This window comes from Nicotiana tabacum, chromosome 6 (genome assembly GCF_000715075.1).
Source record: "Nicotiana tabacum cultivar K326 chromosome 6, ASM71507v2, whole genome shotgun sequence".
NCBI lineage: Eukaryota > Viridiplantae > Streptophyta > Magnoliopsida > Solanales > Solanaceae > Nicotiana > Nicotiana tabacum.
In genome coordinates, this window is record NC_134085.1 from 207678547 (window position 1) to 207694012 (window position 15466).

The 15466-nt window shown below is 36.0% G+C and overlaps 2 protein-coding genes across 2 annotated transcripts; both read right to left on the reverse strand.

Moving 5' to 3' along the window:
- Window positions 1-1093: 1093 nt before the first annotated feature.
- On the reverse strand, window positions 1094-5774 carry LOC142182298 (uncharacterized). Its single transcript, XM_075256516.1, has 5 exons — window positions 3897-5774; window positions 1891-3587; window positions 1604-1735; window positions 1363-1562; window positions 1094-1311 (listed from the first exon to the last, which is right to left on the reverse strand). Exons 1-5 carry the CDS (start codon window positions 5772-5774, stop codon window positions 1094-1096), a joined length of 4125 nt encoding a protein of 1374 aa, XP_075112617.1.
- A 3520-nt stretch (window positions 5775-9294) lies between these two features.
- LOC142182299 (uncharacterized) lies at window positions 9295-13221 on the reverse strand. Its single transcript, XM_075256517.1, has 3 exons — window positions 11344-13221; window positions 11143-11217; window positions 9295-11034 (listed from the first exon to the last, which is right to left on the reverse strand). Exons 1-3 carry the CDS (start codon window positions 13219-13221, stop codon window positions 9295-9297), a joined length of 3693 nt encoding a protein of 1230 aa, XP_075112618.1.
- Window positions 13222-15466: the final 2245 nt, after the last annotated feature.

Sequence of the window (15466 nt, forward strand, 5' to 3'; positions counted from 1 at the left end):
CAAATTTGTCCACTTCCTCAAACACTTCCCCTTTGATTTTTTTCAAGGGTGTATATACCTTAAATACATAATCAAATATCTAAATAAGCTCAGTGATTTAGCAAGTCAAACTAAATATGATATTGGTGAAAATTACCCAAAAACGTTTGAAACAGAAATTTTGGACAGTATCACTATTCCGAGTTGTGACTCAGTTTGGAAGATCTACACGGACAAACTAGACTTTCTGGTCTTCACAAAAGTTGTAGATCTATGTCTTACCGTTTCATAACATCTTGAATAACCTCCATATCAATTTTGAACAAAAGGTTATGCTACAATTACTAAGAGCGGTACATGGAGTATTTCTAAAACTGGAAATCTGGACAGCACCTGCCCTGTACTTTCTGATCCTTTTTCAGGTAAATATCAACAAAACTAGATTTTGGTTCCTTCATAAGAGTTATAGATTTATGAAATACCTTTCCAGAAAGTCCTGTATATCACTTAAATCGGAGCTCTGTATAAAAAGATATGCAGACAATTCTAGTAGGTATCTAGTATAAAAACGAGTTTAGAAACTTACCAAGAGGAGCAACTTGATCTTCACCAAAAACGAAATTTGCTTGTTAATTTAGTAGAAATCCATGGTTCTTTTCATGAAACTTCAGATTTTCAAGTTTCTACGGAGGAGAGAGAGAGAGAGAGAGAGAGAGAAAGAGAGAGATGGATAGTTATTCTTCTTTGTCTTGAAGAGTAGAAAAAATGGGGAGTTTATGGATAGATGTGAAATAAAATGGTTACCCAACTACTAAATATTCTTAGATAAATACAAAAGGTTGGAAACCAAAACTTAATTATATATTATATTTAATAACAACTAGTCAAAATAATATTAAGTGTTACATATAGCAACATCATGAAACTTTATTGCCAATATTAACACAACCTAAAGTAAGAAATTTTCATATATTGACCATTTCCCATTTAGGAAGTGCAAAGTAAATATTTCCTCGTTATAAAAATGCTCAATCAAGAATGCAAATATTATAAAAAATTTGGGGTGTTACAACTCTCTCCCTAAAAAAAATTTTGTCTCGAAATTTACCTTGTACTAGTCCCGAAACAAATGTGGATATTGAACTCGCATATCCTCTTCTCGCTCCCAGGTAGCTTCTTCGCCTGAATGATTTCTCCAAAGAACCTTCACTAATGGGATTCTCTTATTTCTAAGCTCTTTTATCTCACGCGCTAAGATTTGGATTGGTTCTTCTTCATATGTCAAATCAGGATTAACCTCAATAGACTCAATAGGAAGAACATGAGATGGATCTGAGCGGTATTTTCGAAGCATAGAAACATGAAAGGCGTTCTGGATCTTACCTAATTCAGGTGGCAAAGCTAGCTTATATGCAACCAGACCAATTCTCTCAAGTATTTCATAAGGTCCAATGAATCGAGGGCTAAGTTTACCTTTTTGGCCAAATCTCATAATCTTCTTCCATGAAGAAACCTTTAAAAATACCTTATCACCCACCTGATGCTCAATTTCACGCCTTTTAAGATCAGCATAGGACTTTTGTCTGTCTGAAGAAATTTTCAAACGATCCTTGATGATTTTTACCTTATCTTCAGTTTGTTGCACAATCTCAGGACCCACAATTTTCTTTCACCAACCTCATTCCAACAAAGAGGCATTCTACATTTTCTCCCATATAAAGCTTCATAAGGAGGCATGCCTATACTTGATTGGTAGCTATTATTGTAAGCAAATTCTATTAGGGCTAAGTGTTTGTCCCAACTACCCTTAAACTCAATAATGCAGGCTCGAAGCATATCCTCCAAGATTTGTATTACCCTTTCAAACTGGTCGTCCGTTTGTGGATGGAAAACGCGGTACTAAAATTCAACCTGGAACCCAAAGCTTCTTGCAAGCTAGACCAAAATCTAGATGTAAACCTCGGATCTCTATCAGACACAATAGAAACAGGGATTCCATGCAGCTTCACAATCTCATTAATGTACAATTCTGCTAAACGTTCAAGTGAGTAGTCCATTCTGATTGCCAAGAAATGAGCACTCTTAGTTAGTCTATCTACAATGACCCAAATTGCATCATGATTTCTTTGAGTGCGTGGAAGTCCAGAAACAAAGTCCATCGTTATCCCTTCCCATTTCCATGCAAGTATTGACAAAGGTTGCAGGAGACCAGCTGGGACTTGATGTTCAACCTTTATTTGTTGACATACCAAGCATTTAGAAATGAACTCTGCAATGTCTTTCTTCATACCACTCCACCAATAGTGCTCCTTAATGGTCTGATACATTTTAGTGCCTCCAGGATGCATTGCATAAGGTGAACTATGTGCTTCAATCAAGATCTGCTTTCTCAATTCATCATCATTAGGAACACACAACCTATTTTTATAAAATAAGGTACCATCTTTCCTTAATGAAAAATTTGATTCTCTTCCATTTTGGACTTCTTCAACCCGTTTCACAAGCTTCTCATCTAACTTTTGTGCTTCTTGGACTTGCTCAAGTAAGACTAGCTTGACTTGCAAATTAGCAATGATAGAACCATTAGAATTAAATGAAAGGCAAACATTCATGGCTCTTAATTCAAGAAGCAAAGGCAATGGACTTAGAGTTAAACTTGCAAGGGAATTGCGACTCAATGCATCTGCAACCACATTAGCTTTACCAGGATGATAATCAATCGTGCAATCATAATCTTTGATAAGTTCAAGCCACTTACGTTGTCGCAAGTTTAACTCTTTTTGTGTACCCAAGTACTTCAAACTCTTGTGATCAGTAAATATGTGACACTTCTCTCCGTATAAGTAATGCCTCCAAATTTTTAAGGCAAAAACAATGGCAGCAAGTTCAAGATCGTGAGTGGGATAATTCAACTCATGCGATTTCAAATTTCGAGAGGCATAAGCAATTACTTTCCCTTCTTGCATCAAAACACAACCCAAGCCACGATGAGATGCATCACTGTATACCACATAATCTTTTACTTCAGATGGCAAAGAAAGTATTGGAGCTTGTGTCAACAAGGATTTGAACTTTTCAAAGCTCTCTTGACACTTGTCATCCCATACAAATTTGGCGTCTTTCCCTAAAAGTTTGGTCAAGGGAGAAGCTATAATAGAGAAGCCCTTCACAAACCTTCTGTAGTATCCTGCTAAACCCAAGAAACTTCTTATCTTAGTTGGAGTTTTAGGGAGTTTCCAATCAACAATAGCTTGAATCTTACTAGGATCAACCTTCACACCTTCAGATGATACAATGTGCCCTAAAAAAGCCACTTCATTCAGCCAGAATTCACATTTGGAAAGCTTCGTGTAGAGTTGTCTCTCTTTCAGAATTTGCATGACAATTCGGATATGCTTATCATGATCTTCTCTATTCTTGTAATAGACTAAAATGTCATCAATAAACACCACCACAAATTGATCGAGATAAGGCTTGAATACACGGTTCATTAGATCCATAAATGCAGTAGGAGCATTTGTCAAACCAAATGGCATTACCAAAAATTCATAATGGCCATACCTGGTCCTAAAAGCAGTTTTAGGAACATCTTGCTCCCTCACACGCAACTAATAATATCCAGACCTCAAGTCAATTTTTGAGAATAAGCTTGCACCCTTCAGTTGGTCAAACAAGTCACCGATTCTAGGCAGTGGGTATTTGTTCTTGATTGTTACCTTGTTCAGCTGTCGGTAATTAATACAAAGCCTAAGAGTGCCATCTTTCTTTTTCACAAATAAAACAGGAGCTCCCCAAGGTGAAATACTGGGACGGATAAAACCTTTCTCAAGAAGTTCTTGCAATTGAGCCTTCAACTCTTTTAATTCAGCTGGAGCCATTCTATAGGGAGCGATAGAAATAAGAGTAGTTCCAGGGACAAGATCTATAGGAAATTCAATCTCCCTTTCTGGAGGCAACCCAGGAAGATCATCAGGAAATACATCAGGAAAGTCGCACACAGTTGGTATGTCCTTAAGACTTGGACTCCTCAATCGTGTATCGACTATATGAGCAAGATAGGCATCACAACCTTGACAAATCATCTTCCTTGCCAAGACCGCAGAAATAATATTAGATGACAATGATGTTTCTCCTTGAACTACCATGTGTGAATATGCAGGAGTTCTAAATGTCACTTGCTTCAACCTACAATCAACCAATGCATGGTGCCTATGGAGCCAATCCATGCCAATAATAACATCATAGTCTCGGAAGGGTATTTCAAGCAAGTCGACAAGGAAGACCAGATTTTGAATCATGAATGGACAATCTCGGTAAATCCTGTTAACAACGGCCTGATGACCTAATGGACTCGTGACCAACACATCAAAGTCAACTCTCACAGATTTAACAGTATCGGGAAATGCAAGTGATGAGCAAACATAAGAGTGCGAAGATCCAGGATCAAACAATGTAACAACAGATATGCCAAATAAGTGAAATTTACCAGCAACCACGTCCGGACCATCCTGGTCATTCTTCTGTCTCATAGCATAAACTCGTGCAGCAGCTCTCGACCCACCAGCCTGATTAGCTACACTCGAGCCCGCTGCTTGCATATTTCGAGGTCTAGCACTACCATTAGCTTGAGAATGAGTAGTGATAGGCTTTTGAACTGATCCTTCTGTATGTGTATAAGAAAGAGGATTAGGATTAGGACAATCCTTCACTTTATGATCCATACTTCCACAATTAAAACAAGCACTAGAAGCTCGTCTACATGCACCATAATGATTCTTCCCGCACTGTGCACAAGTAGGTGTATGAGTTTTGCCTTGGGCATAACTTGGAGTACTGGCAGTAGAAAAATTTGACTTATTCTGCTTATGATGTAATGATTTATGTGTACTCTCAGTGTTGAAATAGTCAAACTTTCCCTTTTTGGATGGACCACCATAATCTGAATTACCCTTCCTAAACCTGTTTTCTCTCCTACTAGCTTCTTCCTTGTCAATTCTTTCCCAAGTAAGTGCAGCTGAAATCAGTTTGGAAAAATCCTCAAGTTGGAAGATTGCCACTGATTTTCGAATGTAACCATTCAAACCTTCTTCAAATCTTCTGCACTTGTCTCTTTCACCATCAATAATACCTTTAGCATAGCGAGAAAGCCTGAGAAAGTTTTGTTGATACTCTGCAATAGACATACTCCCTTGTTTTAAATTCAGAAACTCTTTCTTTTTAGCATCACAATAGATAGGGGGAACATATTTTGCACGAAATGATTTCACAAAGTCATCCCAAGTCAGCACCGGAGGTTTTGCTTTTGCATTTGGCACACTTACCCACCAATCATAGGCATCTTTTTGTAAAAGGGAGATAGCATACTTAAATTTGGCAGCATTAGTACACTCCAGTTGTTCAAAGACCCTCTCCATGTGCTCGAGCCATTGTTCAGCTACCGTGGGATCTGTAGTGCCTTCAAATTCAACTCCGCCCATTTTTCTCATCTTCTCAAAATTCATTTCACTAGGTTCTGACATTGTCCTAGCTAAGTGACGAAAGAATTCAGCCATCTGCTGGAATGGAGGAGTCATAAATGGAGTATTATGACTCATTGCTCTTGAATTACTGCCCATTTCATTTCCACTAACACGAGGATGATTTAGGTCAGGCAAGAGTTCCTCATTTCCTCCCTGAGGGTGAGGCACGACATTATACTGGGCCTGACTTTCATCAACAGATTCATCAGTTCTATTCGAAGAAGAGGCCATATTAAAAGTCCTATAAAAGATAAGATCACACTGCATTAGCGACATGTACATGATGCATATGCACACAGAATACAATAAATTAAATTAAACAAGTATGCAAAAATTTATAAACTCCAAGTCATTTTAAAGAAAGAAAATAACAACAAATACTAGGTACTATCACAACAAAACAAATCCTAGAATCACAAACCGTGGCTCTGATACCAAAACTTATAGCAACCCCTTTGGGAGGGTACTACTTAAGAAATAAATCTAATTTCCTACTTACAAAATATTAAAAGAGATATTAATAAAAATATTCAGAATAATTTTAGTAGCGGAAGTAGGCCCATGCGAAAAGGTTCAAAGTGCAATATATTTTTTTTTTGAAAATACACCATAATTTTATTTTAAATAAAATACAATGTCAAAATATTAACATATGGTGATATAACCCTTCTTGATTAATCAACAGATTAAAGCAACTTCCTAAAAGATTTATACAATCATTCAAAATCACTACAAGTTTGTATTGTACATAAATTTCAAACTATCGGGTAAAAAAGAAACTAGTTTTCTCCTTTTCTACATATTTACAAGACAAAGTGTAAATTCAGCATATTACAAGACTTGAGTTATTAAAACACCCTAATACAATAAAATAGGTTACAAATTCAAATTACAAGATTTTGGTCTTTAAAATCCAACAAGCCTCCAAATAACATAAGTGTGACATATATATATATATATATATATGTATATATATGTATATATGTATATATCCTGTATATCCTGTATATCCTGTATATCATGTATATCATGTACATGTCCCAAAACTATGCAAACCAAGGTGCATATGCAAATGTGATCTCCATAAATTCTCCCAAAGAGACTACTTCACCCTGGCCATCTTCAGATTTCATCCCGAACATTTCCTACGATAGAAAACAACTATCGCTAAGCATAAAGCTTAGTGGTGTATAAACTTTAGGCTTGGAGTCATTAAATTCTCCAATTCCCCTTTTCAGTCATAGTTAGCTCAATTTAACATAATTTAAAACAATTGAACAAATATATCAAACATATCAATATCAAACTTTGAAGTGCTTCCAAATATCAATAACAATGTTCAAGAGTCTAGAAAGTGTATACTATCAATTTAAGAGAGTATACCAAATATTCATTTTTCGCCCAATATGTACGTCATGCCATCACATTAAGCATAATAAGATATTAAGATGGACCGAAGCCCCAAATCAAGTAGGGTCAAAACCCAATAGACAAGAGAATCAAGAACCATATTAAAAATGACTTCCTAGTTCGTACTTAACACAGACAAGTTTCATAATTCAAGACGAATTACAAATCCAAAGTCAAGATGGAAAAAGATCCAAATCAAGAGGCATGCCAAGATGAGTGACAAAGTCACTGCCACAAGAAGTACAAAGTCCCAACAAGAATGCAAAATGATCAAACAATCCGTACAAATGGGCGATTTAGCAAATATCTTACAATACTTGATATAGTACGAATATAACAATATAAATTGAAGCCAAGAAAAATAAAATATCAAGTTATTTCAACATATTCCAACAAGTAAAAAGAGTACAAGTTTATACACAAACCTTGGTGTTTTACCACAAAACAGTTCAATCACAACTTGGGGACATTCGAATCGTCTACGCCGTAAAAACCAAATCTGTCCACTTCCTCAAACACTTCCCCTTTGATTTTTTTCAAGGGTGTATATACCTTAAATACATAATCAAATATCTAAATAAGTTCAGTGATTTAGCAAGTTAAACTAAATATGATATTGGTAAAAATTACCCAAAAACGTTTGAAACAGAAATTCTGGACAGTATCACTGTTCTGCGTTGTGACTCAGTTTTGAAGATCTACACGGACAAACTAGACTTTCTGGTCTTCACAAAAGTTGTAGATCTATGTCTTACCATTTCAGAACATCTTGAATAACCTCCATATCAATTTTGAACAAAATGTTATGCTACAATTACTAACAGCGGTACATGGAGTATTTCTAAAACTGAAAATCTGGATAGCACCTGCCCTGTACTTTCTGATCTTTTTTCAGGTAAATACCAACAAAACTAGATTTTGGTTCCTTCATAAGAGTTATAGATTTATGAAATACCTTTCCAGAAAGTCCTGGATCACTTAAACCGGAGCTCTTTACAAAAGGATATGTAGACAATTCTAGTAGGTGTCTAGTATAAAAACGAGTTTAGAAACTTACCAAGAGGAGCAACTTGATCTTCACCAAAAACGAAATTTGCTTGTTGATTTAGTAGAAATCCATGGTTTTTTTTTCATGAAACTTCAGATTTTCAAGTTTCTACGGAGGAGAGAGAGGGGGAGAGAGAGAGAGAGAGAGAGAGAGAGAGAGAGAGAGAGAGAGAGAGAGAGAGAGAGAGAGAGAGAGAGAGATGGATAGCTATTCTTCTTTGTCTTGAAGAGTAGAAAAATTGGGGAGTTTTTGGATAGATGTGAAATAAAATGGTTACCCAACTACTAAATATTCTTAGATAAATACAAAAGGTTGGAAACCAAAACTTAATTATATATTATATTTAATAACAACTAGTCAAAATAATATTAAGTGTTACATATAGCAACATCATGAAACTTCATTGCCAATATTAACACAACCTAAAGTAAGAAATTTTCATATATTGACCATTTCACATTTAGGAAGTGCAAAGTAAATATTTCCTCGTTATAAAAATGCTCAATCAAGAATGCAAATATTATAAAAATTTTGGGGTGTTACAACTCTCTCCCTAAAAAAAATTTCGTCTCGAAATCTACCTTGTACTAGTCCCGAAACAAATGTGGATATTGAACTCGCATATCCTCTTCTCGCTCCCAGGTAGCTTCTTCGCCTGAATGATTTCTCCAAAGAACCTTCACTAAATGGGATTCTTTTATTTCTAAGCTCTTTTATCTCACGAGCTAAGATTTGGATTGGTTCTTCTTCATATGTCAAATCAGGATTAACCTCAATAGACTCAATAGGAAGAACATGAGATGGATCTGAGTGGTATTTTCGAAGCATAGAAACTTGAAAGGCGTTCTGGATCTTACCTAATTCAGGTGGCAAAGCTAGCTTATATGCAACCAGACCAATTCTCTCAAGTATTTCATAAGGTCCAATGAATCGAGGGCTAAGTTTACCTTTTTGGCTAAATCTCATAATCTTCTTCCATGGAGAAACCTTTAAAAATACCTTATCACCCACCTGATGCTCAATTTCACGCCTTTTAAGATCAGCATAGGACTTGTCTGTCTGAAGAAATTTTCAAACGATCCTTGATGATTTTTACCTTATCTTCAGTTTGTTGCACAATCTCAGGACCCACAATTTTCTTTCACCAACCTCATTCCAACAAAGAGGCATTCTACATTTTCTCCCATATAAAGCTTCATAAGGAGGCATGCCTATACTTGATTGGTAGCTATTATTGTAAGCAAATTCTATTAGGGCTAAGTGTTTGTCCCAACTACCCTTAAACTCAATAATGCAGGCTCGAAGCATATCCTCCAAGATTTGTATTACCCTTTCAGACTAGCCGTCCATTTGTGGATGAAAAGCGGTACTAAAATTCAACCTGGAACCCAAAGCTTCTTGCAAGCTAGACCAAAATCTAGATGTAAACCTCGGATCTCTATCAGACACAATAGAAACAGGGATTCCATGCAGCTTCACAATCTCATTAATGTACAATTCTGCTAAACGTTCAAGTGAGTAGTCTATTCTGATTGCCAAGAAATGAGCACTCTTAGTTAGTCTATCTACAATGACCCAAATTGCATCATGATTTCTTTGAGTGCGTGGAAGTCCAGAAACAAAGTCCATCGTTATCCTTTCCCATTTCCATGCAAGTATTGACAAAGGTTGCAGGAGACCAGCTGGGACTTGATGTTCAACCTTTATTTGTTGACATACCAAGCATTTAGAAATGAACTCTGCAATGTCTTTCTTCATACCACTCCACCAATAGTGCTCCTTAATGGTCTGATACATTTTAGTGCCTCCAGGATGCATTGCATAAGGTGAACTATGTGCTTCAATCAAGATCTGCTTTCTCAATTCATCATCATTAGGAACACACAACCTATTTTTATAAAATAAGGTACCATCTTTCCTTAATGAAAAATTTGATTCTCTTCCATTTTGGACTTCTTCAACCCGTTTCACAAGCTTCTCATCTAACTTTTGTGCTTCTTGGACTTGCTCAAGTAAGACTAGCTTGACTTGCAAATTAGCAATGATAGAACCATTAGAATTAAATGAAAGGCAAACATTCATGGCTCTTAATTCAAGAAGCAAAGGCAATGGACTTAGAGTTAAACTTGCAAGGGAATTGCGACTCAATGCATCTGCAACCACATTGGCTTTACCAGGATGATAATCAATCGTGCAATCATAATTTTTGATAAGTTCAAGCCACTTACGTTGTCGCAAGTTTAACTCTTTTTGTGTACCCAAGTACTTCAAACTCTTGTGATCAGTAAATATGTGACACTTCTCTCCGTATAAGTAATGCCTCCAAATTTTTAAGGCAAAAACAATGGCAGTAAGTTCAAGATCGTGAGTGGGATAATTCAACTCATGCGATTTCAACTTTCGAGAGGCATAAGCAATTACTTTCCCTTCTTGCATCAAAACACAACCCAAGCCACGATAAGATGCATCACTGTATACCACATAATCTTTTCCTTCAGATGGCAAAGAAAGTATTGGAGCTTGTGTCAACAAGGATTTGAACTTTTCAAAGCTCTCTTGACACTTGTCATCCCATACAAATTTGGCGTCTTTCCCTAAAAGTTTGGTCAAGGGAGAAGCTATAATAGAGAAGCCCTTCACAAACCTTCTGTAGTATCCTGCTAAACCCAAGAAACTTCTTATCTTAGTTGGAGTTTTAGGGAGTTTCCTATCAACAATAGCTTGAATCTTACTAGGATCAACCTTCACACCTTCAGATGATACAATGTGCCCTAAAAAAGCCACTTCATTCAGCCAGAATTCACATTTGGAAAGCTTCGTGTAGAGTTGTCTCTCTTTCAGAATTTGCATGACAATTCGGATATGCTTATCATGATCTTCTCTATTCTTGTAATAGACTAAAATGTCATCAATAAACACCACCACAAATTGATCGAGATAAGGCTTGAATACACGGTTCATTAGATCCATAAATGCAGTAGGAGCATTTGTCAAACCAAATGGCATTACCAAAAATTCATAATGGCCATACCTGGTCCTAAAAGCAGTTTTAGGAACATCTTGCTCCCTCACACGCAACTAATAATATCCAGACCTCAAGTCAATTTTTGAGAATAAGCTTGCACCCTTCAGTTGGTCAAACAAGTCACCGATTCTAGGCAGTGGGTATTTGTTCTTGATTGTTACCTTGTTCAGCTGTCGGTAATTAATACAAAGCCTAAGAGTGCCATCTTTCTTTTTCACAAATAAAACAGGAGCTCCCTAAGGTGAAATACTGGGACGGATAAAACCTTTCTCAAGAAGTTCTTGCAATTGAGCCTTCAACTCTTTTAATTCAGCTGGAGCCGTTCTATAGGGAGCGATAGAAATAAGAGTAGTTCCAGGGACAAGATCTATAGGAAATTCAATCTCCCTTTCTGGAGGCAGCCCAGGAAGATCATCAGGAAATACATCAGGAAAGTCGCACACAGTTGGTATGTCCTTAAGACTTGGACTCCTCAATCGTGTATCGACTATATGAGCAAGATAGGCATCACAACCTTGACAAATCATCTTCCTTGCCAAGACCGCAGAAATAATATTAGATGACAATGATGTTTCTCCTTGAACTACCATGTGTGAATATGCAGGAGTTCTAAATGTCACTTGCTTCAACCTACAATCAACCAATGCATGGTGCCTATGGAGCCAATCCATGCCAATAATAACATCATAGTCTCGGAAGGGTATTTCAAGCAAGTCGACAAGGAAGACCAGATTTTGAATCATGAATGGACAATCTCGGTAAATCCTGTTAACAACGGCCTGATGACCTAATGGACTCGTGACCAACACATCAAAGTCAACTCTCACAGATTTAACAGTATCGGGAAATGCAAGTGATGAGCAAACATAAGAGTGCGAAGATCCAGGATCAAACAACGTAACAACAGATATGCCAAATAAGTGAAATTTACCAGCAACCACGTCCGGACCATCCTGGTCATTCTTCTGTCTCATAGCATAAACTCGTGCAGCAGCTCTCGACCCACCAGCCTGATTAGCTACACTCGAGCCCGCTGCTTGCATATTTCGAGGTCTAGCACTACCATTAGCTTGAGAATGAGTAGTGATAGGCTTTTGAACTGATCCTTCTGTATGTGTATAAGAAAGAGGATTAGGATTAGGACAATCCTTCACTTTATGATCCATACTTCCACAATTAAAACAAGCACTAGAAGCTCGTCTACATGCACCATAATGATTCTTCCCGCACTGTGCACAAGTAGGTGTATGAGTTTTGCCTTGGGCATAACTTGGAGTACTGGCAGTAGAAAAATTTGACTTATTCTGCTTATGATGTAATGATTTATGTGTACTCTCAGTGTTGAAATAGTCAAACTTTCCCTTTTTGGATGGACCACCATAATCTGAATTACCCTTCCTAAACCTGTTTTCTCTCCTACTAGCTTCTTCCTTGTCAATTCTTTCCCAAGTAAGTGCAGCTGAAATCAGTTTGGAAAAATCCTCAAGTTGGAAGATTGCCACTGATTTTCGAATGTAACCATTCAAACCTTCTTCAAATCTTCTGCACTTGTCTCTTTCACCATCAATAATACCTTTAGCATAGGGAGAAAGCCTGAGAAAGTTTTGTTGATACTCTGCAATAGACATACTCCCTTGTTTTAAATTCAGAAACTCTTTCTTTTTAGCATCACAATAGATAGGGGGAACATATTTTGCACGAAATGATTTCACAAAGTCATCCCAAGTCAGCACCGGAGGTTTTGCTTTTGCATTTGGCACACTTACCCACCAATCATAGGCATCTTTTTGTAAAAGGGAGATAGCATACTTAAATTTGGCAGCATTAGTACACTCCAGTTGTTCAAAGACCCTCTCCATGTGCTCGAGCCATTGTTCAGCTACCGTGGGATCTGTAGTGCCTTCAAATTCAACTCCGCCCATTTTTCTCATCTTCTCAAAATTCATTTCACTAGGTTCTGACATTGTCCTAGCTAAGTGACGAAAGAATTCAGCCATCTGCTGGAATGGAGGAGTCATAAATGGAGTATTATGACTCATTGCTCTTGAATTACTGCCCATTTCATTTCCACTAACACGAGGATGATTTAGGTCAGGCAAGAGTTCCTCATTTCCTCCCTGAGGGTGAGGCACGACATTATACTGGGCCTGACTTTCATCAACAGATTCAACAGTTCTATTCGAAGAAGAGGCCATATTAAAAGTCCTATAAAAGATAAGATCACACTGCATTAGCGACATGTACATGATGCATATGCACACAGAATACAATAAATTAAATTAAACAAGTATGCAAAAATTTATAAACTCCAAGTCATTTTAAAGAAAGAAAATAACAACAAATACTAGGTACTATCACAACAAAACAAATCCTAGAATCACAAACCGTGGCTCTGATACCAAAACTTATAGCAACCCCTTTGGGAGGGTACTACTTAAGAAATAAATCTAATTTCCTACTTACAAAATATTAAAAGAGATATTAATAAAAATATTCAGAATAATTTTAGTAGCGGAAGTAGGCCCATGCGAAAAGGTTCAAAGTGCAATATATTTTTTTTTTGAAAATACACCATAATTTTATTTTAAATAAAATACAATGTCAAAATATTAACATATGGTGATATAACCCTTCTTGATTAATCAACAGATTAAAGCAACTTCCTAAAAGATTTATACAATCATTCAAAATCACTACAAGTTTGTATTGTACATAAATTTCAAACTATCGGGTAAAAAAGAAACTAGTTTTCTCCTTTTCTACATATTTACAAGACAAAGTGTAAATTCAGCATATTACAAGACTTGAGTTATTAAAACACCCTAATACAATAAAATAGGTTACAAATTCAAATTACAAGATTTTGGTCTTTAAAATCCAACAAGCCTCCAAATAACATAAGTGTGACATATATATATATATATATATATATATATATATATATATATATATATATATATATATATATATATATATATATATATATATATATATATATATATATATGTATATATGTATATATCCTGTATATCCTGTATATCCTGTATATCATGTATATCATGTATATCATGTATATCATGTACATGTCCCAAAACTATGCAAACCAAGATGCATATGCAAATGTGATCTCCATAAATTCTCTAAAAAAGACTACTTCACCCTGGCCATCTTCAGATTTCATCACGAACATTTCCTACGATAGAAAACAACTATCGCTAAGCATAAAGCTTAGTGGTGTATAAACTTTAGGCTTGGAGTCATTAAATTCTCCAATTCCCCTTTTCAGTCATAGTTAGCTCAATTTAACATAATTTAAAACAATTGAACAAATATATCAAACATATCAATATCAAACTTTGAAGTGCTTCCAAATATCAATAACAATGTTCAAGAGTCTAGAAAGTGTATACTATCAATTTAAGAGAGTATACCAAATATTCATTTTTCGCCCAATATGTACGTCATGCCATCACATTAAGCATAATAAGATATTAAGATGGACCGAAGCCCCAAATCAAGTAGGGTCAAAACCCAATAGACAAGAGAATCAAGAACCATATTAAAAATGACTTCCTAGTTCGTACTTAACACAGACAAGTTCCATAATTCAAGACGAACTACAAATCCAAAGTCAAGATGGAAAAAGATCCGAATCAAGAGGCATGCCAAGATGAGTGACAAAGTCACTGCCACAAGAAGTACAAAGTCCCAACAAGAATGCAAAATGATCAAACAATCCGTACAAATGGGCGATTTAGCAAATATCTTACAATACTTGATATAATACGAATATAACAATATAAATTGAAGCCAAGAAAAATAAAATATCAAGTTATTTCAACATATTCCAACAAGTAAAAAGAGTACAAGTTTATACACAAACCTTGGTGTTTTACCACAAAACAGTTCAATCACAACTTGGGGACATTCGAATCGTCTACGCCGTAAAAAAACCAAATCTGTCCACTCCCTCAAACACTTCCCATTTGATTTTTTTCAAGGGTGTATATCTAAATAAGTTCAGTGATTTAGCAAGTTAAACTAAATATGATATTGGTAAAAATTACCCAAAAACGTTTGAAACAGAAATTCTGGACAGTATCACTGTTCTGAGTTGTGACTCAGTTTTGAAGATCTACACGGACAAACTAGACTTTCTGGTCTTCACAAAAGTTGTAGATCTATGTCTTACCATTTCAGAACATCTTGAATAACCTCCATATCAATTTTGAACAAAATTTTATGCTACAATTACTAACAGCGGTACATGAAGTATTTCTAAAACTGAAAATCTGGACAGCACCTGCCCTGTACTTTCTGATCTTTTTTCAGGTAAATACCAACAAAACTAGATTTTGGTTTCTTCATAAGAGTTATAGATTTATGAAATACCTTTCCAGAAAGTCCTGGATCACTTAAACCGGAGCTCTTTACAAAAGGATATGTAGACAATTCTAGTAGGTGTCTAGTATAAAAACGAGTTTA

Excerpts from the sequence above, each read along its gene's own strand:
- LOC142182299 (XM_075256517.1), bottom strand. The coding sequence starts at position 13,221 with ATGTCGCTAATGCAGTGTGATCTTATCTTTTATAGGACTTTTAATATG. Across the intron at positions 11,218-11,343 it reads TTGAATTTCCTATAGATCTT|GGAGCTCCTGTTTTATTTGT; the intron begins GTCCCTGGAACT and ends ATTTCACCTTAG. Across the intron at positions 11,035-11,142 it reads ATTACCGACAGCTGAACAAG|TTGCGTGTGAGGGAGCAAGA; the intron begins GTAACAATCAAG and ends GGATATTATTAG.
- LOC142182298 (XM_075256516.1), bottom strand. The coding sequence starts at position 5,774 with ATGTCGCTAATGCAGTGTGATCTTATCTTTTATAGGACTTTTAATATG. Across the intron at positions 1,563-1,603 it reads TGCAACAAACTGAAGATAAG|ACAAAAGTCCTATGCTGATC; the intron begins GTAAAAATCATC and ends TTCTTCAGACAG. Across the intron at positions 1,312-1,362 it reads AGCTTTGCCACCTGAATTAG|ATCCATCTCATGTTCTTCCT; the intron begins GTAAGATCCAGA and ends AATACCGCTCAG.